The following is a 25,010-nucleotide window of genomic DNA, read 5'->3' on the forward strand; positions in this document are numbered from 1 at the left end:
CCTTCCTTCCCTCCTTTCCTCCCTCCCGTTTTCCCTCCCTCCTTCCTTCCCTCCCCTCTACCTTCCTTCTTTCCTTATTTATTTACTTATTTTTTGGCCTGGTTGCAATGGCTTGAACCTCCAGTACAATGCTGAATGGACGCAGCGAAAGCAGACATTCTTGCTTTGTTTCTGGTCTTGGGGGAAAATATTCACTCTCTCATCATTAACTAACATGTTAGCTGTAGTTTTTCATTGATGCCCTTTATAATTTGAGAAAATTTATATTTTTCCTACTTTTGGAAAGTTTTTATCAGAGATGGATGGTGAATTTTGTCAAATTCTGTTAATGTGTCTACTGAGACTATCATGTTCTGTTTTGTTGTTGTTGTTTTTTAGTTTGCTAATACGGAGAATTAACTGTTTTTAAAATATGAACCCAACCTTGCATTGTTGGGATAAATCCCACTCGCTCATGACATATTATCCTTCTTATATATTGTTGAATTTGAGCTAAATTTCTATTTAGGTTTTGTGAATCTATGTTCATTGGATTATTGGTCTGTAGTTTTCTTTCCTTGTAATATCCTTGTCTGGTTTTGGTATTGGATAATATTGTCCTTGTACAATGAGGTGAGAAGTCATCTTTCCTCCTCAGAAAATACTGAGTGAAATTTCTAGACAATTCTGGATGTGCTATTTGGTAAATGTCATATGTTTGGTAGAACTCACCAGTGAAGTCATCCAGGCCTGGTGGCAGTATTTTGTTTTTGTTTTGTTTGTACGGGTGGGGGAAGGTTTTTGACTTCAGATTGAGTTTCTTTAACGGATATGTGGCTATTTAGGTTATCTATTTCTTATTGAGTGAGCTTTGCTAGTTGTGTCTTTCAAAGAATTTGTCTGTTGCATAAGCTGTTCATGACATTATCTTATTTCCCTTTTAATACCTGTAGGATCTGTAATGATGTTACCTCGCTCCTTCCTGGTATCAGCAAATTGTCTTCCCTGATAAGACAATTTCTTCTTCTCTGATAAGTCTGGCTAGACGTTTATCAACTTTATTGACTTGTCAAAGAACAAGCTATTGGTTTGACTGACTTTTCTTCATTCTTTTCTATTTCATCGAATTCTGCTCTGATCTTTATTATGCATTTTCTTCTGCTTACTTTAGGTTTAAATCTGCTCTTCTTTTTCTAATTTCTAAAGAAGGAAGTGAGGTTTCTCATTAAGACCTTTCTTCTTTTCTAACACAGTATGTGGTGTGATGAGTTCTCTCCCAAGTACTGCTTTAGCATCACACACGTGTTGTGTTGTGTTTAAATTTACATTTGGTTCAAAATGCTTTCTAATCTCCCTGTTGATTTTTCTTTGAATTGTTTTATTTAGTTTTCAAATATTTGAGATTTTCCAGAGATCATTTTGTTATTGATTTCTAATTTAATCCTATGTGGTCACAGAACATACTTGGAAATATTTGGATTTTTAAATATAGTTATATTAACTGTTTTAATATCCTCATCTGCCAGTTCTCACATCTGTGTCCATTTTAGGGTGTTGATTAATTGATTTTCAGCTTATTGTGTTTCATGTTTTCCTGCCTCTTTGCTGGCCTGGAAATCTTTGGATCTGGACACTGTAAATTTTACCTTCTTGGGTGCTAGACAGTTTTGCATTCCTACAGATATTCTTGAGCTTTGTTCTGATCTGTTTGTTGAAAACAGTTTGATCCTTTCAGGTGTTTTTAAGATCTGTTGGGCAGCATGAGTCTCATTATTGCCCACGACTGAGGTAAGACCCTTCTGAATGCTCTACACAATGCACAAGAGCTACGAGGTTTTCTAGTCTGGCTGGTGGAAACAGGCACCCCCTTGGCCTTGTGTGAGGCTAGGTACTGCTCCATCTAATCCTATCGGGTGGGTCTATTCCCAGCCTCACTTGCATGAACTGATTAGCACTTCACTGAATGTTCCAGAGACCCTCTGCTGGTCTCTGGAGTTCTCTCTCTGAGGTTCAATCTCCTCTTCTGGTCTCTGCTCTGCAAACTTTAGTTGCCTTGGTCTCCCCAGACTCTCAGCTCTGCTTCTCAACTCAGGGAATCTGCTGGTCCCTTCTCAACCATGACCTGAAAACTCCTTGAAGACAGAGAGGTGGGGGAATCACAGGCTCACCTTGTTTGTTTCCTGTCTCTCAGGGACCCTGTTCCTTGTTGCCTGATGTTCATTGGCTTGAAAACCATTGTTTCTTATATTTTATCTGAATTTTTGGTTGTTTCAGGTGAATCCAGTCCCTGAAACTTCATTTTCGCCAGAATCAGACATTCCGAGGGATTCTTCTTAAACAGGTGAGAATTGAATATATTTAAAAAGCCTTGTTTTCTTCCTTCTTTTCCTTTTGCACCATCAGCAGCACAGATCAGTCCACTTCCATTGCTCTGGGCTGGTACAGCATCTTCTCATTTCCCTACCTACCTACACCCTCCCTTCTCCAACCATCCTACACACCGCTGTACCAAGGCAGCTCTTCCTTTGAACCAGATAATGCAAGTAGCCATAAATTATCCGAAAACATGTGTGTGTCTATGTATTCATGCACACACATATCCTGAGAACTGGAAATGTTATATACCTCGTTCTCTTTCAGTTTTATTCTCCCCCTAATACTTGTTCAAAATCAAATTCAAACTTAGTGGGGGTGAGAACTGCAAAAATGGGTTTTGATCTCATCAAATGGTACCCATAAGATGTATGCATTTCACCATATTTAACTTTATCTTAAAAACAACTATAAAAATATTAAACTCTAATAATATGCATAACAAATTATTTAGAAGTGGAGTATATGAATGTTCATAATTTACTTTAAAATGCCTAAAAAATAAAATTTCATGTGTGTGGGTGAAAGGGTAGATAAGTGGATAGATATGTGATCAAACAAATATAGCAAGATATTATATGTTATTATCAACTCTTGGTGGTGAGTATAGAGAGTTTATAATTATTTCAACTTTTCAACAACGTTTGAAAATTTTTATGACAAAATGATAGAAGAAATCCTTTATAAAACAACAACAACAAAAATGGGTTTTGATGTTAAACTGGACTGAACAAAAGTCAGAGAAGAGAGCTGTGAGGCCAACATGGGCTTCCTAGCAAACACTGCTGCTGGCTCGAATTTCCTGTAAAAGAAAATGCAGGTTCCACTGGATTTAAAACAAGAACATGTATGGAGGCTTCTCAAAAAATTAAAAATAGAACTACCATATGATCCAGCAATTCCACTTCTGGGTATTTATCCAAAGGAAACAAAAACACTATGCCAAAGAGATATCTGCACCCCTGTGTTCACTGTAGCATTACTCACAATAGCCAAGACATGGAAGCAACCTAAGTGTCCACTGAGGGATGAATGGATAAAGAAGTTGTGGTGTACACACACACACAATGGAATATTATTCGGCCATAAAAAGAAGGAAATCCTGCCAGTTGTGACAACATGGATGGATCTTGAGGGCATTATGTGAAGTGAAATAAGTCAAACAGAGAAAGATAAATACTCTACGATCTAACTTACACGTGAAATCTAAAAAAACAAAACCAAATGCATAGAAAAACAGATCAGATTTGTGGTTACTAGAGGCTGGGGGTAGAGGGTGGGAGAATTGGAGGAAGGCGATCAAAAGGCACAAACTCCCCGGTACAAGATAAATAAACACTAAGAATGTAATGTATAACATGATCACGATAGCTAACATTGCTGCGTGTTATACACAAATGATGTTAAGCGAGTAAATCCTAGGAGTTCTCATCACAAGGAGAAAAACTCTATTTTGTTTTTGATATCTCTATGAGATGATGTATGGATGTTAACCAAACTTAGTGTAGTAATCATTTCACAATATGTGTAAGTCAAGTCATTATGCTGTACACCTGAATCTCATACCGTGCTGTATGTCAATTATATTTCAATAAAAGTGGAAAAAAACCGACACTAATAAAGACATCATTTAGCAAAACTGTTGGAAAACAAAACAAGGACGCATGTAGAGCTGAGAGCACACCCTCTGAAGTCTGACTTTGCACGTGGCTGGGGTGAGTCTTGGAGAGAGCCTCACTCACTCTGCCCCGTCACTGGGAAATGAGAGTGATGATACTGCGTTACAGACTGAGAGCATCTCTCCAGCAGATGGGCACAGTGGGGCCTTTGATGTACCTCAGCACGCTGGCACCATCACCACTGTCATTTCACTGAGCTTCCTAGAGGCTGGGTTGAGACGACAAATGTAATGAAGGTTTGGGAGTGGGGCAGAAGATGGCTCCAGCATACCTTGGTCACCTAAAACCTGGCACACTGGAATAAGCCACTCTCAGAAGGCAGTTCCATGCTGCTAAGGCAAATCTCTTGGACACAAAGGGGTAAGTGGAAGTGTGGTCCAGTGAGCGGAGTTACAGGGCAGGACAGTGAAGAAGGGAGGGGCTGGTCATTTCCCCTGGGCAGCGAGTCTACTTAGGACAGGACCGGCCTAGCAACCTGAGTGTCCACGATGCAGGAGCCCTGGGCTGGTGAGTATTTGAAACAATGGTTGTGTTGAAGATCTGGGAGGCATGCTCACCACCACCAATATCAATATGATGGCTGAATCCAGATTTGAAAAGTTCTCAGTAAAAGGAGAAACTCCTAAGATTTGGTGCAAAAAGGTAATTGCAGAAAGACAGCAGTAAAAAGACCTGGTTTAGATGATTCAGCAAAAGGGAGCTTGGTGATATAGTTAACCACAAATGTGGTATAAACCATACTGATGGCCAGTAGTGCCAACCTAAGCTTAAGCCACATTAGGAAGTGATTGCTCTCTGGGTTGAGGCAAGGGAGAATTCTGTTGCCAAGCGGCTGCTTTCACGACCAGTGGACCAGCACGAGGATGGGTGTGATCAAATCAAGGTGTAAGGAGGAGAGTGGGCACCCACTGAGCAGGAGGGCGTACCATGGGCACAGCTTGAAAGGAGAGCCTCGGCGGTTCCCTGACGTGCCAGAGGTTTCAGGCTTCTGAAAAGAGCCTCTTTTTATTTTGGTTGGACAAGGAGAACATCAATGAAGGGAAAAGCTTGCAGTTTGAGGCCAAGCCAGAAAGCTGTAAAAATATCCAAGTTTTATTTTGCTTCCTTGCCTGCCAAGGAGAATAATGTTTATATGGAAAAAGGTGAAATGAACAGTGGTGATAGGGAAATGGTGTCCAGGGGGAGGAAAGAAGTTGTAAATTGCAGTAGGATTCTCTGTTTAAGTTCCTGTCTTCCAGCCTGGACAAGTTAGATTCAGAGGCTGATGAACTCCCAGGTGAGCTAGCCACACAGCTGCTGGCCGCCTTTGCAGAATGGGGGTGGGACCGGTGATGGAAGCCTGGAGATGCACAGAACTCATCTTATTTTCCAGAGTAAAAGAAGATGGTTTCTTCCAGCTTCAAGTGGATTCTTGGCAAGATTTTATAATGATTATGAAATAAACGAGTTAGGAGCACATGGATGCTGAGGTGTGCTAGGCCACTAGTTGAGGAGCCTGGAAACATGGCAGGCAAAGAAGGTATTCTCTCTTTCTCTCTTCTCCCAATCACTAGCGACTGAGCACCCACTATGTGCCAGGAGCGTTCCAGGTGCTGGAGCTCACGATGTGGTGGGAGGGCCATGCATTACACCGAAGTTACACTGATTGTTATAGATATTAGAGCCGCAACATGATTATGAAGGAAAATGATGTCCTGCTGTGACTGGAGAACCTAACCCAGCCCAGGGATTGTGGGAGTCTTTCTGAGGGCTTGAGGTTCTACAAGAACACGTAGGATGAGCGGGAATTCGCTGGTAAAGCATGGGGAACAGCATTCTGGGAATAAGGAACAGCCTTTATGAAGGCCCTGAGGGGGATCACTGCAGTGGGTGGCCTCTCACAAGAGGCTTCCCTGTGTCCCACTTGCTGAAGAAGCAGGTCACCTGGTAGATTTGTGACAGGCAGAGTGACCACATGCCAAGCATCAGCAAAGACAGAACTGACCTGTCCACACCTCTGAGCTATTCCAATGTAACCAAAGCACACCAAAGGTTTACATAAGGAGCAGCCCAAACTTAGCAGAGAAGCAATTATTGAGGATGATCAGTGTTCACGTTCTGACCTAAATCTCTATTCCCCAGCCAGAGAAACTTGGATTTCTCCAATCTACAACTGAGGACGCTTAGGCTTAGAACAGAGGTTTGCTGCTGTTGCTTTTCCATCTGGTGTGAGGCCTCCTGGGTGTTTATGGTGATAGCATCATACAGCTAATCGTTTCTCACAGGGTCTACCATCAAGGCCAAATGTGTGGTCTGTTCAGTTAGTTCCTGCAGTGGGAAAATGCACACCTGTGAGGGCCTGGTAGCGCAGCAGGAATCACCACCACGTGGCTTAATGAGGCATTTCCCAAAGCAGCTGGGCTGAGAGGGAGCCTGGTGCAGCAGCGGCACTGACCTAGTTAAGGCCTGGGATAAGTTGCTTACGACATACGGGCCCCACTTTCCTGTCTGTGGAATGGAAGCTACAGCCTTTACATCCAGGAAGGTGATGGAGTAAACGCTTGCTCTGCTCCCCTCTTTGGAGGAGAGCTATGACACGTAAAGAAAAGGTCTTGCGGCTCCATCATGTCTCTCACTGTGCGAGAAGCTCCTAAGGTCAACAGCAAACTCCACACCCTTTCTTTCTCTCTTTCTGCCTGAGAGTCCCCAAGGGCACAGACAACGCTTCGTTCTTCTTTCTATCCTGAGCAGCTACTACAGTCCCTGGGCCCTGGTGGGGTCTCAGGAAATGCCTGCAGAATGAATGACTGGACATGTGAATATTTTAAATATAAACATGGCTTAAGAGGGCACTTGCTGTACATTCCAGTTCCTCTGAAATAATGCATTTAAAACAGGCCAACGAAGGGAGTCAGACCAAATAGTTTACCATCAGTATGATGGTGGGACTGAGTGGAAGAAAGAGGTGAATACTGGGGGGTCCATCTGAATACTGCATTCAGGAAGAACAGGCTTTCCACTAAAGAAGTAACAGCAGACAGAGCAGAGCTGCAAATGCTCTTATCTGGAGGTGGAGGAAAGATATTGAGACCTAGGAATTTCTGACAATCACAAATACAGAGGCATAGAAATTATTTAGTTCACAGTGTGAAGACAAATGTACTTTTTTTTTTTTTTTTGGTGAGGAAGAGTGGCCCTGAGCTAACATCTGTGCCCATCTTCCTCTATTCTGTACATGGGACACTGCCACAGCATGGCTTGATGAGTGGTGTAGGTCTGCGCTGGGGATCCCAACCTGCGAACCTGGGCCAAAGCAGCAGAGTGCACTGAACCTAACCACTATGCCACCAGGCACCAGGCTGGCCCCAACAAATTACTTTTGATTGCCTTGAAAAACAGCAATTTTTTTTCTCCCCAAAGCCTCAGTACATAGTTATATATCCTAGTTGTAAGTTATTCTAGTTCTTTTATGTGGGATGCTGCCACAGCATAGCTTGACAAGTGGTGTGTAGGTCCATGGCCAGGGTCTGAACCAGTGAACCCCAGGCCGCTGAAGCAGAGCACGTGAAATTAACCACTTGGCCATGGGGCCAGCCCCACAAAGTCATTTTTAAGGCGATTATTCCTTCTACATCAAATCTACCCTTTTGTATTTTATCATAAGCAGCATCATTGCCAATGTAAACTTGTATATTAAAGTAGGGTGGCCAGTCATCCTGTATTAGCACTGAAAGTCCTGCATGCCTGAAAGTCTTCCCAGGATAGCTGGGCACCCCAGTTAACAAGCGGAGGTGGGGTGATGACTGGAGGAAGGAAGCTGGTAGACTCATGCATCACAGCCCTCACGCCAGCCCTGACAAAGCCAGTAACACCCCTCGGATCTCGGATGTTCTCTTGGCCACACCCGTCCTGGAGCCCTCACTCAACACCCAAGAGCAGACGAAGGAGAATCTGCACGTGTTCACTGCCTGTGGAGAGCCCGACCTTCACCGTGTGGATCTTGCAGCCCCGCATTTACTGCATTTTCCTCATGATTATATAACTTTAAAACCCGAAAAGGTGACAGGAAGCCAAAGAGGTAGTAGAGGCAAAGCTCAAATGATCTGAGGTCCAAATGCTGTAACATACATGAAGTGCATCTGCTGCAACGCCAGTAGAAACCGCCAAGGTCCACGCCAGGCAGAGAAGTGCCATCCAATCAGGATTCCTAGAAAAATACACAGTTGGCCCTTGTTGCCTGAAATGCATGTGTGTCCTGGTGCCACAGGTCTACTGCTCCACACAAAGAAGAGGGCAAGCCACTTGAAGCACTGCCTGCCTGGGGTCCAGAAACGCACACTCCCATCTGTGTCATCAGCAAATGCCCAACTTTCCATGTGTAGTCCTGGCCCTTCTCTACCCACTGTCCTTGCTTTCTCATAGTACAAACAACTGTCCTCTGTTCCTTTGGAAAATTTCCAAACTTATTTTTGTTTTCTTTCTTTCTGGAAGGCACAGGAGTATACTCTCAGAGAGAAAGCCTGAGGTTTAGATTTGTAGTCATCTGCCACTTCCTAGCTATAAGACCTTAGGTAAGCTTTCCACCTCTCTGGACTCATGGCTCCTGCAAGGTAGAGAGATTATTATCTACTTTGAAAAGAATCGAAAATCAGTCAATGAGATGATGTATGTAAGACATGAACACAGTGTTTGCTCATAGCCTTTATATACACTAGTCCCCCCTTATCAGAAGTTTTGCTTTCTGTGGTTTCAGTTACCCATGGTCAACTGTGGTCCAAAAATACTAAATGGAAAATTCCAGAAATAAACAATTCATAAGTTTTAAATTGAGTGCTGTTCTGAGTAGTGTGATGAAACCCTACCCGCTGCATCTCACTCAGGGTGTGACTCATCCCTCTGTCCAACAGATCCACACTGAATACACTACCTGCCTCTTAGTCACTTAGTAGCCGTCTTGGTTACCAGATCAACTGTCACAGTATCACGGTGCTTGTGTTCAACTTACCCTTATTGTATTTAATAATGGCCCCCAGGTGCAAGAGTGGTGATGCTGGCAATTCGGATATGCCACAGAGAAGCCATACAGTGCTTCCTTTAAGTGAAACGGTGAAAGTTCTTGACTTAATATGAAAAAAATAATTGTATGCTGAAGTTGCTAAGATCTATGGCAAGAATAAATCTTCTTATCCGTGAAACTTTGAAGAAAGTAAAAGAAATTCATGCTAGTTTTGCTGTCATATCTCAAACTGCAAAAGTTACAACCATAGTGCATGGTAATGCTTAGTTAAGATGGAAAAGGCATTACATTTGTGAGTGGAAGACATGAACTGAAAACGTGTTCCAACTGACGGCGACATGTTGTGCCACAAAGCACTGAGCCTAATATAAAGACTTCAGTAAGGCCTCCCCAGAAATGAGTGATAGCAAGCCATTTATTGCAAGTAAGGGATGGTTACACAGATTCAGGAATAGGTTTGGACTGAAAAATATAAAAATTACTGGAGGGCTGCATCTGCTGCTGAAGAAGCTGCTGCCACATTTCTAGCAAAGTTGAGGAAGTTGACTAAGGAGAAAGGATACCATTGAAGTAAAGTCTTCAGTCGTGCTGAAACCAGGCTCTTCTGAAAGAAGATGCCCAAGAGAATCTACATTCATAAAAATGCAAAGGCGGTACCAGGGCATAAAACATGGAAGGACAGATTAACTCTGGTACTATGTGGCAATGCTACAGGGCATATGATAAAGCCAGGCATGGTGCACAGAGGGAAGAATGCATGTGCTCTCAAAAACAAAAACAAAAATCATCTGCCTATGTTCTGGTAGCATAATCAGAAGTGTGGGTAATAGCCATCTTGTTTATGGGATGGTTTCACCAATGCTTCATTCCAGAAGTGAAAAAACACTTGGACGAGGAAGGGCTGGAATTTAAAGTTCTAAAATAGTAGACAATGCACCTGGCCACCCTGAACCTATTTGCTATGAAAAGGAAAATGTTGAGATTGTATTTTTACCTCCAAATATAACCTCATCGCTTTAGCCCCTTGACCAGGGCATCATTTGGTTTGTCAAGGCCACATACACCTGCCTGGTATTTGATTGCATTCGATCAGCAATTGATGCAGACTCTAATCTGGACATGATGCAGTGCTGGAAATCATTCACTATTTCTGATCAATAACATTCATCAGAGCTGCAATGGATGAATTAAAACCAGAAACTTTAAGTGCCTGCTGGAAGAACTTATGGAGCGAAGTTGCAAATGATTTTAAAGGCTTCCCAGGGAACAATGGAGAAGTTAGAGAAATCATTCATGAGCAAGACAAGTTGGTGGAGAAGGATTTGTCAACATGCTTGATGAAGAAGTGAAAGAACGTATTGAAGGCCATTGAGAAGTGTTAACAAATAAGGAATTGGAAGAACTTGTTAATCATCTACAGAGGAATAGGAAGACAAAGATGAAGAAGAAGAAACTGAAGCAGAATCAGCAATGTGGACATTACTAAAATTTGCCCAAGTGTTTCAAACTGCACAGACATTAAAGGACGAAATTAGGGGATACAATCCTCAGGTGGAATGCAGCATTAAAGTCACCCATGTGATCACTGAAGGACTACAATCTCTAAAGCAACACTTCGAGGAGTTAAAAAGAAAGAGACAGCAACTTCTGATTACAATGGTCTCCTAGAAGGTTCCGGCAAAAAACTTTCCACTATCGAGGATCCCCAACCATTGACATCATCTGCTCCTGACATCTAACCATCGACATTGTCATGACTCCATGATCCTGGAGCACCTGAAGCAAAGGGTCCTCTTTCTGACCTATCGTAGCCTTGTAGCAGCCAATAGTAGCCTTGTACTACCTCACTTCATGCCATCATGTAGGCACTGTGTCCTCTCACATCATCACAAAAAGCAGACTGAGTAAAGTACAGGAAGATATTTTGAGAGAGAGAGAGAGGCTACATTCACATAACTTTTATTACAGTATATTGTTAAAACTGTTCTATTTTATTCTTAGTTATTGTTCTTAATCTCTTACTGTGTCTAATTATAAATTAAACTTTATCATAGTTATGTACATATAGGAAAACACACAGTATATATAGGGTTCGGTACTGACTGTGGTTTCAGCATCCACTGTGGGTTTTACAATGTATCCCCCATCGATAAGGGGGCACTACTGAAACTACATTCAGTGTTTTTCAGTATATATCAAAAGCTCAAAAACATAGATAATATCCCAAATCTGAATGTTAAGCCATTTGGTAAACACTTGAAAATTGGAGATTATAGGCTCAAAGTCCTGAAAAGTCTGATTCAGGATGTAGATGTCCTATGGATGCCACTTTGAGAAATACTGTTTTAGAAACTCAAAAATGTACCAGACCATCAGGGCTGATAACCAACTGCATTGCTTTGCACGCTGGAGAAGGACTTTGAACAATCGGCATTTTCAATTTGATGCTGAGACGTGTCTGGAGGAGGGAAGCTGTCTCAGGGCTGAACCGACAGAGCTATCAGAATTCACAGGGTCTGATTTCTAGGATCCTTATTTAGCCATTCACCCCAATTTCTTCACTTTTCCCTCATTCTATGTAATATAAGTGCCTAAGTTAATCAATACATATTCTGTAGAAATGCAAAAAGGATGAACAAAACCAAAAGACCTCAGTAATTTTTAACTGCTCCCCCTCTGAAGGAGAGAGTGGGAAATGTGCCACTCTATTGCTATTCAATTAAGAGTTCATTTTCTTTTTCCAGTATCCTGAGTGGGGCTGTGCTTTTAGTGATCATGGCTAGCATCCTTGTTACATAATATCTTGGGTCCCTACTGAGGCCCACATGCACACAGACATGAACACCTCACTGTCACACCAGGTCAAGCTCTGGGGGTTGACCAAGAGCCATGACAGTGGCACCCAGGGGAGCTGGGAAAGCCATGGAGCTCCCAGTCAGTGGGCATCCAGGCCATTCGTGTACAGAGTACCAGTGGTGGGCATTGCTGGGCTTCAGGGAGGACTGTCCTTCACGGCCATGCTGCCTGTGGGGGCGTGGGCCTGCGCCCCTCTCCTCCGCTGCCGTTGGCTCCCAGGTGGGAAACAGGAGAGCACTCTGCCCTTGTAGCAGCGCCACAGCCCTGTGTTTAAAGTGGCCACCATCTTGTGGGCTACCTGCTCTACTACTGAGCATGCGTGGGGACCTGGTTACAAGTACTTTCTGTGCCCAAACTTACTCCTGTCTGAGACCAAGTTACTCAGGTTTTCTGAGCCTTGTTCACTTTGTAGATAAAACGAGGATAATCTTGGTTCTGCCCTCTTCAGGTACATGTGAAAACACAGCTTAGCATCTAGAGAATCTCTCGGAAGATACCTTTTGCTAGCCTCCCTACTGTTAGCACAACTTCCCAACCCACTAAAAATGGACAGGGGTAGAGGATCAACCCATTTACAGAGTCATTTTGGAGTTGAAACAGATCTCAGAGGTTGTCTGGACCAAGAGTCCTTTTAATTTGGGAACCCCTTTGTGGGGGCCCAGATTCCATTGCTTTTGGGGACCAGGCAGGGTATAAACATGCAGACCAGCATAGGGCTGTATAGAAGGAGAAACTGCAGAGGACCAAAAGCATGTGCTCTGCCCAAGGGACTTCATACTCAATAATTTTTAAACATTATGCTGGCAAAAAAAAAAAAAAAAAAAAAGAAAGAAAAAAAAGAAAAAGAAAGAAATTATGCTGGCAGCTTCAATCCAGGCTGAGGGCTGTGTGTGGCAAGTGTCTGACCAGAGTCAGCAGTGGGTGGTGGAAATGTGCTCAGGGGTTAGAAGTGTGGTGGGGACCTCCCCTGTGTCCCCAGGAGCTGGGCTGGGGGCTGACTTCCCCACTCCAGTGAGTCAACGTGCTAAGGGGCGCAGCGCTGTTGGCCACCCCTCACCCTACTACAGGTGGTGCCCCAACACGAATGCTCACACAGTCCCTTGTCACACACAGACCTTTCTCAATCTTGCAGCCCCTGTGCCGGAGCGGATGGCATCCATCAAGGCCTGCCTGGCATCTACCGGGTTGTTGAGGGGGCCTGAGCTGGACCTGGACGCCATCCTGGACGTGGAGGAAGCAGCCAGAGGGGGCGGGGGTGGCAGAGCTGGCGGGGGCTGAACACGAAGGTCTTCTAGCCCTGGGGGTTCAGACATCTGTGCAGACAGTGCAGCATGGCGGAAACTCTGGAGCTCCTCAGAGGCGAGGGATGTCACCTAGCAACAAGATGGTTAAACAAGAATGTCCCCAGTGGTCCCTTCTAGGAGATCAGTGCATGACTGACTATCTCACCCTTCAACAAGCCCAGGAGGTGTGTCTGTTCACTGTCCCCATGCTCTCCCAGCAGCCAGCACTGACTGCAGGGAGCAGGGCAGGCAGACGTGCCTCACTGAGAACTGCCAGATCTCTTACTTGTCTTGGCACGTCCCAAAGGACAGACCTGGAGGCCACACACCACTCTGACCAATCACTGGGGAGGACCCACACGCCAGGCAGGTGGGCCTGTGAAAGCTAGATGAGAGGGGCCTGACCCTAAACTCAAGTCCATGGTGGGTCCTGGAGTTGTGCCAAACTAGCGCTAGAGGATGCAGCAACTTCATTCCCAGAAGTGAGAGGCTGCTTACTCCTAGCTGCCGGGGATCTAAGTCCTGAAGCCATGCGCGGAACCTGCGGAATTTGGGAGGGTGCTAGGTGCTAGGTATGCAGGTAGGAATTACATGGTCAGGAAAGGGGGGAAAGTTTCTGGATGCTCTCACCTCTCCTGTGCAATGGCTGCCCCAGCCTCTTGGAGCTGGGCACCCACCCCTCAACGCCTCCCCAGTGGTTGTATTGGCTACCCCAACGATGGCTGAGCATCCAATTAGAAAATTGGAGGGGTGTCCTGGCTTTTCAGCATCTACCCGGGTCACTGGGGGAGCAGGTATGTGAAACCACCCTGGCAAGGAAGGTCCTTCTCTTACCTTCCGCAGGCTGCAGGCACCACTGTGACCTCGGATAGCTGCCAGCAGAGCTGAGCGCTCACTCTCTGCCTCTGTGTAGGACGGTTTCTTTGGCCCTCCCTCTGAGCTGTGTTCTGCAGTCTAGAATATTTAATAGTGTCAACATATTTCACGCAGAAGATGGAGAAATGCTAATTGTAAGGCAGCACAAAAGAAAGCCCACACACATCTGTTGAGGCCTATAGGATCAATTTTACAACCCCTATCTGTTAGAGGGTAGATGTAAAAATCAAAGGTTCTGCATGTGGGGAAGCATTGGATGACTGCCTCTTAACATCCTATCACTTCGATTATTGGTCCTAGCTTTTCAAGCTGGTAGGTGGTGCTTTTAAGCCCTGCAGACCTGGATGAAAGTCCTGGTTGCCACTAGCTAGTAGTGTGACCTTGGGCTAGGTCACTTGACCTCACTGTGCCTGTTTCCCCATCTGCAATGGAGGAAATAGTTCCTAATCATCCATGTTGGTATAGCAATTAAATGAGATAATGTCTGTAACATGTTAAATGCCTAGATAGGGGGCGACAGGCATCATAAAATTGTCCTTGTTGTTACTGAAGAATGACAGTATGCCACTGCTAGAAATGCAGGCATATGGGAGGGGTGGTGGCCTGGCCTGCCTCTTCATTTACCTACCGCATTGCTCAAGGACCAGTTAGGGATGACCTACCTCCGCCTCTCCACTCCCAGGGCACAAGTAGGGACTAGTTATTGGCGACATCTTTCCCCAGGGCAGTCAGGGGCCTAAAAGCAGTGTGGACAAGCCCAAAGCCATCAGTTTTAGTCTCCTTAGTGGTTCTATTCGGATACTCCATAGGCAGTAAGACAGAAATCCTGCTGAAAACTAAACCTGAGCGTCCTCCCTCATTCGCATCCTTGCCCTCTCCCTCCTCCAAAGCCATCTGAGAGTCTACATCCAAGCACCAAACTGACAGGTGTGGAAGGTGTGCCTATGTGCTGGAGGCAGGCGCCTGCCGTGATCACCTTGCGAAGCCCGTCCTTCCCTCCTGCCGAGTGGATGGCTTCCATCAGGGCGCTGTGTAGGGACGTGTCTTTTGGTGCTGGCCTCTGGACAACAGGTCTGAACTTCTTCTTCGGGCCAAAGATGCTGGGTGGCAGTGTACCATCGGTTTCATGTACATCTGTGCATAACAAATTGGGCTTCTCCTTCTGTTCTAGGGGCTCCCGGCCAGTGTGGCTATTTGTGCCGGGCATTCTCGGAGAGTGAGGCTCACTGTGGACGGGGACCCTCCTGGAGCCATTCACCAGGGCCCTGCCAGGAGTCTCATCATCTCCTGAGCCAGGAGGCAGAGGATTTGTACTGTCCGGAGGGCATTTGAGGTCAGATGCTGAGCCGGTCCTGTGATTACTTGTGCTCTGTTTTCCACTGGAACCACAGTTCTGTCCCACAGAAACATGATCCCTCTGGGAAGTTGTGACCAGAGGGACATAGGAACGTCTGTGGATGTCAGCAGGACAGTCTTGATTGGAAACCTTTCCATAAGGGCTGCTGACTTGCCCTCTGGGATGGGCTCCTTCTGCTGATTCTTCCCCATCATTACAAATCTGTTTCTCTGAGCATGGGCTGGGGGTGGTACCACCTTTCACAGCAGATGATTGTCCAGTTAGCTCTTGTGCTCTGCCTTCATGAGTCTTCTCGGCATCAGCATGCTTTCTCACTATATTGGTGTGGGTCTTTGGGGTCCCTATCCGCTTGGCAATGGCAGAGGCCACGTACTGACTGGATGTTCTTCTCTGAGGCTTGAGAAATGGGACTTCTGTGGTATTAGCTACTGGCACTTTCATGTGACAAGCGACTGCAGAGGGTGGTTGGCTCTTCCCCTCCTCCAGATGTCTCCCACCTTCTTGGTGGGCAGACTGTTGCTGGGGCAATGTCACTTTGGGGTCTGGGAAGGTGGGCTCTGCTCTGAGTTTGCTTTCCTGATGTTGTGGTTTTGCTGGCACGGTCGGGGTCCTCTTGGCTGAGCATTCTGTGGGCCGGCCAGAGTGTTTTCCCATAGAGTTGGCCCTCCAGAATTCTTTGACTTTTCCAATGGGTTCACCTTCTGTTTCAAGGGTGGGTGACAGGAGTATGATCCTGCCCCCATTGGCATGGGGATTCACCAGATTCCCTAGCTCATCAATCTTAATGGCGCCTGTTGAGAGCGATACTCCTCTGTCGTAACACCTCATCTCTGATTTTGGAGGGACAATTTTATATGTTGTGAGGCCATATTTAGGCCCATAACTTCCCCCTGCATTTTGGCCTCGTTGATACCAGAACGGTGGTGCTGAGACATCGTTTTTATCATTGCCCTTCTTTTCCTTCATTGGCTGCGAATTCACTCTCTTGATGGCCTGTGTCTCCTCACTGTGAACAGAGCCATGTGCCTCGCCTCTCTCCTTTGCATGTAGGTCATGTGTGGGAAGCCTTGAAGCAGATGTTGCCTTGGGCTCCACGTTATTTGGATTCACATCTTTACAGGTGTTGGGCCAGGCTGACTTGATTTCTTTTCCAATGTCCTGGGAAGGAGTAGACGACTCAGGCACTTCTGCGTTCTTCTTTCCATGTTGCTGGCTGTGCTCAGCCTGATACGGCATCAGGTGGGCTCTCCCGTTGTTTATACTCCCCTTGTCAAAAGAACCAGCATTGTTGTTTCTATTGGAAAATAACCCTGAATCCACAGGATCATCTAAAACTTCCCCTATGAACGTTACTGGGATTGCATTTTCATCACTGTCGGGGATTATGGCATCTTGCATGCACCCACTAGACACACCATTTATGGAGCTGGTTAGAGAGCTGGTGTCGGTTTCATAACTCTCTTCCATTTCTGCAAAGAAGTACAAACACGAGTCAAACAGGCTGGTACCGCCAGTCTGATTCCCACACCACTTACTTGGTGTAATGACACCTGGACTTTGATTCTCCTGAGGTTACTTCTGTGTAAGTTACATACATACATTTTAAAGTGTCATTTCAGCTTGTAATCTACATATGCCTGAGGCCAGAGGTACAACTTTCATTACTCAACAGAGGAGCTGCTTGCCGATCCATGATGTCTCAAGGCAAGGTGTTTAGGTACAACATTTTGCCAAGATCCTTCACTTAAAAAACAGCTCTCTAAATCGAAGCCCTCTGGAAACAGCCTCAGCACAGAACATGAAGGTGAGCTGCGTTCAACCTTCATCTTGGTCTTGTTCACCAGAAGCACCACAAAACATACGGGACCACTGCCCTCACCTGAAGTTCCTAAGAGGCAGATAACTAAGCCCGAGCACCTCAGAGCCCGAGGACACAGTATGGCTGACTTAGATTGTTCAGCGCTGTCAGCCACGGCTCCTGAGGACAGAGAACTGAAAGGCAACTCAGACAAAACTAGTGATCAGCTCTGTAGTCTGTTTCTTTATTGTTTTGTTTTAAGGCACGGCCAATATCTAATTTCCAGTTTATTTTCACTGTTTGCCTTTCTTGGAAAGATTCCTTGCTTAATTTATTCAGATTATTTGCATCTGCTTTGGCCTTACAGTATTATTTCCTCAAATAAATCCCCAGAATAGCAGTGCCATGGGATGCTCCATTACACAAGGTTTCATCGTCAGTATCTTTCTTCAAGAGAAAGATGTCACATGTTAGCAAGCAAAGGGCTACAAGTCTCAGTAAAGAAACCTGTTTAGCTGTGTGTTGCCCAGTGTTTCCCTAACTCATCCGGTACTGGAGAACTTTTCTCTCCTTAATGTGTATACAATACTTTTGTTGTTGCTGTTTTGGTGAAGAAGATTGTTGCTTAGCTAACATCTGGGCCAATTTTCCTCTCTTTTGTATGTGGGATGCTGCCGTAGCACAGCTTGATAAGCAGTGTGTAGGTCCGCACCCGGGATCTGAAACTGCGAACCCTGAGCCGCTGAAGCAGAGCTCAAGAACTTAACCTAGGATACTTTTTAATCTGCAAAATTAGTATTATTCAGAGCATGTTTTAGCAGCTATTCAGACTTTTCCACAGTACAACTCGGCAGCCCCAGTGAAAGGCAGTCCACAGGAGCCGTGCACACTGTACGCCCACCCCTCTGATCTGGGCTTTCTTTAAACTGCAAGCCTTCTGCAGAGCTTTTCCTCATGTAGTTATACAAAGTGTGGTCAGAAAAAATAACTTCCAGAGTCTGCTGCCACACAGGGTAATGCGAAGGTAGCAGGGATGATGCTCCTTACCTTCCAGATCGCCATCAAGTTCTGTAAGCGTTTGCTGGAATTGTCTAGCAATAAATTGGTCTTCATCATCATTTGAGGTGGTAGCAGCCTTTTCAGTTCTAGGGCAGACCAAAGAGAAAAGAAAAACACTCATTTCTCTTATTATTAACTTAATTTACTCCCTTCTAGAAATACCTGTGGAAGGTACAACTCATATTCAAATTCATACTTACTGGACTACGGTCGTCCTGGGAGCTACTCAGATAGGGAAGGTGTGTGTGCGCATGTGTGTGTGGTGCATGTGTGTGGAGTGTGAGGTGTGTGTGGCCCCAAAAGGTTAGTAACACCCAAACCACACACAGCTCCCCTTCACTCTGCAGTCTGAAGTCTAAGCTTTAATGAGCAGCATCATGCCACTGCATGAAGACAAGCTAACATGCAAACAGGATTTGCTTGCCTATTTGCTGTAATAAGGCATTCACCTGTACATGGCACCTGCCTCTGGATGGTAATAAGGAGTTAGGCCACCTGGATGCCAAGTTTGCAAATGCGCATGGCAGCCAGGGCTGGTCCCTCTCACCCCACTAGTCCCCGCACAGCCAGATCATTCCTAAGCACTATGGGGAGTGCTTAGGAAGGGGAAGGTCTCCCTCAGGTCCCTGGAGGCTCTGGTGATGGAGGCTGCATGCTCCGATGTAGAGACATTGCTGGGCTCATGACTCCCATCGTGTTCACCCTAGTGGGGTGACATATGGTCCAATATGTCCCTTTTCCCTTTTTGGCCTAATTTGAACCCTAGGCAAATGATGGATGGAACAAGGGCTTGGAGGGCCAAAGTATGCCACCTGCAGAGCTGAGGTTCCTGGGTTCTTTTACAGGGAATGTCAAAATGATGATGATGACAACGATGACAGCAAAAACTCTAACTGCAGTGACAGTAACAACAGCTCCCACTCCTGGTAACTCCCCAAGGGCCTTCTCTGAGACCCAACAGGAGGCAGCGCCTAACAGCACAGGCCCCCACCATCCCTCTGTGCCACATGCAGCCTACATGTGCCCGGCCCCAAACATAGCTCTTTTGCACGTATCATCTTATTATCATGCTCACAAGCAATTTATAAGGCAGGCAGTATTGCGATCATCTTTTTACAGACCAGAAACTGTGTGTCAAGAGACTAACCTAGGTCACACAGGTTAGGTCACTAACCTAGGTCAGACCTTCCTAGGTCACATGGGCTCCTAAGCCTGGGGGAGGATTGGCCACATTTGGTGTCCAGAGGCACACTGTGGGCCCTGCCACCCAGACCTCCAGGAAGATGTCAATCTGCCTGCTCAGGAGAGCCGGATCTTGCCTTATTTGCATCACTGGGACAATAGCATCCATGGAACAACTGCTGCCAAAACAATTTGAAAACGGTCTTTGCAAGGGCTCCCATCTCTATTTTCTCACTGTGCAGAGAATAGAGGCATGTGTATGGCAATTGTCTATCTTCAGTGAAAGCCGAAGGTCTTTTCCGCTGATTGTTAAAATTGAGGACCAATGTCCATCCTTGCTAATCAGGCCCAGATAATGATGCATGAAATATGCTTTACACAATCCTCGCTTACGTAGCAAAGTTTGTATTCTGATAAATGAGTCTTTCTTACTTGGTGACTGTGTCCTTTTGGGAGCCAGGAAGTGGCTCCCAGATTAGTCTCAGCTAATGTCTTCTGACAAGCCAGACAAAGGGGGTTGGTTGGGGATGTGTGAGCATGTGGGCCAATTACTAGGGACCACGGAGGGACAGACTGCCTCTTCTGTTGCTTGTGCCTTGGACTTTAATTATTTGAATGCATTTTATCAAAGTTGTTTTTCTCTTTCATGGGATGTGATAGCTTAAATAAACTTAATTTAAATAATTAATAAAGTATATGGCAGAGAAAAAATGGACAGTGCTATATAAACTAGCATTTTAAATGGAAAACCAAGCACTTTTTAAATACTGGCTCTGAGTTTAGCATGCTTAAAGCTGAGCAAAACAAAATCATATTTGCACTTTTACTTCAAAGCATTTGCCTTTACTTCAAAGTATGCAAAATCACATCGCCCTGTGGGAACAGAATGACATTAATAAAAATGAAAAGCTAGTAATATAAAAATTCCAATGATGATGTCATTTTATAAAGTTAAACTAGAGAAAAGAATCATTGTAAGCTGAGGAAAATGCACTGAATTTGAGACACTCACAGTTGTTACTGATTTTAACTGGAAATCAAAATGGAAATGACATCAAGAAGGAAAAACATCATTTTAACTTTATAAGAAGTTTGGCTTATTAGACTCTCTTTTGATAACTTAAGGACACGATGTTATAGAAGGAAAAATATAAACACAACAATGTTCATCATATTCAGGGGAAGGTCCTCAAAACATCCCGCAAGAGGGAGTTCGCTAAAACCCTGTGCATTGATTCCAAAGGGCATTAAAGTCAGTCAACACGATGATCCTGAAGTCCACCTAGAAATACAGATCAATGCTCACACCAGCATGTTATGTGAAGAAATCAAGACATATAATTACATACAGGATAATCATGATGCGGTAAAAGTAATGTATGCCTATGAAAGGGTGGGAGATAAATCTGGATCATCACCACCAACCAGAGGATTTGTTGAAACGGATGAATTATGGTGAATATTTTATCTTTTTTTTTTTTTTTTTAGAATTATGCTCATTTTGGTAGAAAGCAGCTTGAGTGATAAAACAATTTTTTAAGTGGGCAAAATTTAATAACTCTTTGGTCCTCTAGTGAATGGTGATTCTGTTTTTGCAAAGTAGTTTACATTTTTGTTTACAATTTTACCTCGTGACTGAGCGTCTAAGGACCCAAGTGTGCAGTTATCAGCCTAACAACCATCAACAAGGTGGCTGCAGCAAGACCTGGATGTCAGCCCTTCGCCATCTTCCTCCCACCCAGGTTCACATCAGAGCCTCTGGATAAAAAGCATCAGTAGCCAAGCCCCAGGGGCTCAGGGCTTCTGAGCTGGTTCCCCTGCCCCTCTCCAGTTCAGGTCCTCTTGCTGAAGTCTGGGGACCCTACACTTAGTCCTGTTCCCTCCTACCTGGTGCTATTTCCCTGCCCAGCCCTTCGTCCATCTGCCTCATGTACACCTCACAGTGTCCCAGATGCTCAGTTCTAGGCTCTGCTGACACATCCCTATTCCACCTTTTGCCCGGCCTTGCTCCCTGACGCTCCAACATGGGCTTGGGTCCTTTGGGCCCTGCTGCCCAGGGGAGAGAATGGATGCATGACAGGAGCCACCAGACTTGGAGGGAGGGAGGGTCTTCCCAGGGCAGTCCAGTCCTTGGCTGGTGTTTCTCTGAGGCTGCTGAGTCCCCAGCATCTCTAGGGAGGGGAGAGGCAGGGCCTGCAGACCATTTTGCTTCTGCAGCTGGCTCTTCTCTTCAGACAATGCAGGGGAAGCATGCCCTGGGTCCTGGGTTTCTATTTGAATGAATTATCTGGCAAAAACCAAAGCTGGTGGCACTGTATCTCTTTTGCTTACAATACAAAATCTCAGGAGGGAGCGATTCAGTGATATTTGCTTTTCTTTCCTCATCAACTCCATCAACGTCTCCCCAAGGGTTACTAATGGGTTATAACTATTCCTCTCTCCCTGTAAAACCCAGTTTGAAGCACTTTGTCCCTGGGCTTGGAAGGCATCATTCTGTGGGCATAGCAGGAGAGCCCAAGGATGTGTCCCTGAAGAGTCAATAGTTGGCAAAAAGCATCAGCCTCTTTTTAGCTCAAAGTAAATGGGCACAGCTGTTTCTCTCCAGAGCATCATTCCCCAGCCCCCAGCCTACACCCAGTCTTTAGATATGTTTCTTATTGACAGTTTGTTTTGGCTTAAGATCAAGAAAATAAAGAGCAAGCAAACATAGTGCAGACACTTTGATACCAGGCTGCACATGTTGAATAAACATTACCAGCAGCATTTTCTCACACGGAGTGTGACTCTGCAGACAACACGATAACGTTTAAGCCACTACTGCCTAAAATACGAGGGACAAAGGACAGCACTTGCGAGTTTCAAACCAGAGTCTGCCCAGGAAGTGGAAATGCCTCCCGGGTCTGCTCCCTGTGGGGTGGCCTGTGGGGGGCGGTGAGGGCAGCAGGGTGGGTATTGTCAGTGGGCGCCAGCCTGGTGGCCTCAGCACTCACTCACAAACCAGAACTAGGAGCAGCTGTGTCAAATCAGTGCCAGGAAAAAAGGTGCTTTTTGGCTTTTTGTTTTCATTTTACAGGAGACAGAAGAAAAGAGCATGGGCTGATTCCAATCCATTCTGGCAGATTAAGTCTTTTTTCTGTTTGATGCAGCCAGAAGAGTTTCTTTAAGTAATTTATCCAATGGCAGAATTATGGAAAAAATAGTTTGAGAGGAAAAAGACATCCCTTTCAGGTAGCAATTCGATTTGCCAATGACAACCAACCCAACCCATGTGATTTCAAAACAATTACTTGATAAACAAAAGGCAAGAAGCCTGGGAAAATATACAGTCGATGACAGACATACACGCTTAATTTCTCCATTCCCTTTACAAACGTTCCTGTATGGACAAAGCCCCAGAGTTCAGAACAACAGTGTCTAATAGAAATGTAATATGAGCCACATATATAATTTTAAATCTCCTTGTAGTCATGTTGAAAAAGTTAAAAGAAAAAAAGTAGGTAAGGGGCCGGCCCCATGGCTTAGCGGTTAAGTTCCTCTGCTCTACTTCGGTGGCCCAGGGGTTTCGCCAGTTCAGATCCTGGATGCGGACTTAATACCACTAATCCAGCCACGCTGAGGTGGCGTCACAGATAGCACAACCAGAAGGACTGCAACTAAAATATATACATATGTACTGGGGGGCTTTAGGGAGAAGAAGAAGAAAAAGAGGAAAAAAAAAGATTGGCAACAGATCTTAGCTCAGGTGCCAATCTTTGAAAAAAAAAAGTAGGTAAGGTTAATTTAAATACCTTATTTAACTTTAATTAGTATACGTTAACACAATATTTAACCCAAATTATTTTCATCATTTCTACATAGAATTGATATAAAATTACTTTTTTTATGACAAATTTGGAGCATATTTTATACTTACAGCACATCTTAATTTTGGGCAGCGACGTGGCAAGTGCTCAGTAGCAAAACGTGGTCAACGTTACTGTGATGAACAGCGCAGTTCTCCAAGGCCGTTTTTTAAAAGCTCTTTTGTAAATGTAGTTACAAAGTTTCAGGGTTCTAGGTGTTAAATGCTTCTAAATGCTCTTGTGGTCACAAAGTTCATGTAGTTACAAAGTTTCAGCATTCTGGAAGGTCTAACATGTTTCTAAATGTTTCCACACTTACAAAGTTTCTACAGTTACAAAGTTCCAGGGTTCTGGAGGATACAAAATGTTTCTAAATGCTCTGAGAGGTCACAAAGTTCCCTTAGTTAGTTCCAGGGTTCTAGGGCTCCAGAGGTTGGTGTGATCTAGCGGAAAGCCAGGTCCTGAGTCCCTTTCCAGCCCCTCCACTAGCGACCTCTGCATTCTTAGTTCTGTAAAATGACTTGAAACCATAAGCCCTGCAGGTAACAGCACAGCTTCTCACTTCTACAGCCATCGTGTCCACCACTCTCCGACAAGTGAGGTTGAGAAGGAACTCAGGGATTGCCAGGCAGCTGGTGGGAGGAGAGCAGGCAATGTAGGGAGGTTCCCTTCACAGGGAGAAGCTACATTTCCTGTCTTTTGGGGCTCTGCACATGATTTCAGGGTGGTCCTACTGTTCAAAAACAGAGCCTGAAGCCCTCTTATCCAATCTCTCATTTACTCCTCACAGCATTCCTGCAGAACTGATGTTCCTAAAAGGGACCCCAGAACTGAGAGTTTCACAATATGTATACATATACAGATAGATAAGTTGCCTGATTACAGCAAGATTGCCTTCAGGATTCAAGGGTTTAGAAATAATGTTAGTTCTGCTGTAACTTTTCCCTAACTTCCCTAAATATATATAGAGTTTCTTTTCAAATAAAGATGTTATAGTTTAAAGAGGCAGATAACAAGAGCTAGATACAGGTTATGAGGATTCCCAACAAATCAAATTTCTATCCTTACTCGTAACAACAACAACAACAACAATAACACCAGCTATCATTTTTTGAAGGATGGCAATATGCTAGATACTATTCTAAGGAGGAAGTACTGCACATCTTGATTGTACTGACAAGATAATTGAAGAGAGGGGTCAAGTCACTGGCCCAAGGGCACATAGTCACCAGCAATGGGCAGATATGACCGCAGGCAGTCTGACCACGAACTTTTTACTCTTCACAGCAAGTTGTTCTTTAAGTGTCAGGAATGACGGCCTGGGCCATATACAAAGGAAAGATGTGTGTGAGAAGAGATCTTTAAGCAAATGTAGTTATGAGTGACAAACCTCCCTCCCAGGGCATAGTTGTGATGAGGTCACTCCTAGGTGTCCCCACGATGAGGGGGCAATCACTACATGCGCTTTTCTGTTGTTGGTGTGCTTTTGGGCTGAATTCTTCCTTAAGGAGCTTATTCACTGGCTGTCCTAAGTCTAGAGGAAGACTCTGGGAATTTGACGTCCCACTCATGGGGGCAAGTTTGAGTTGAGAGCATGGACTTATTTTGCAATGAGAAATTAACATTGAATCCAATCAAATGACTTGATGGAAAAGATATCATTTTAAGATCACAGCACACAAAACACATTCCAATTATCATCAAGCATTCACACTTGCTCTTTTTAGAAG

The 25,010-nt window shown here is 44.8% G+C and overlaps 1 protein-coding gene across 2 annotated transcripts in view; it reads right to left on the reverse strand.

The window, feature by feature from the left end:
* Positions 1-25,010, reverse strand: part of COBL (cordon-bleu WH2 repeat protein) — a 277,905-nt gene that overhangs the window by 6,134 nt on the left and 246,761 nt on the right. For both annotated transcript variants that reach the window (XM_046669173.1, XM_046669175.1), the window contains 4 exons: positions 18,245-18,342; positions 15,019-16,868; positions 14,001-14,120; positions 12,999-13,256 (listed from right to left, as the gene is read on the reverse strand). In XM_046669173.1, the coding sequence (XP_046525129.1) occupies positions 12,999-13,256; positions 14,001-14,120; positions 15,019-16,868; positions 18,245-18,342 (2,326 nt within the window). The remainder of the gene's footprint in view (positions 1-12,998; positions 13,257-14,000; positions 14,121-15,018; positions 16,869-18,244; positions 18,343-25,010) is intronic.

This window comes from Equus quagga, chromosome 8 (genome assembly GCF_021613505.1).
Source record: "Equus quagga isolate Etosha38 chromosome 8, UCLA_HA_Equagga_1.0, whole genome shotgun sequence".
NCBI lineage: Eukaryota > Metazoa > Chordata > Mammalia > Perissodactyla > Equidae > Equus > Equus quagga.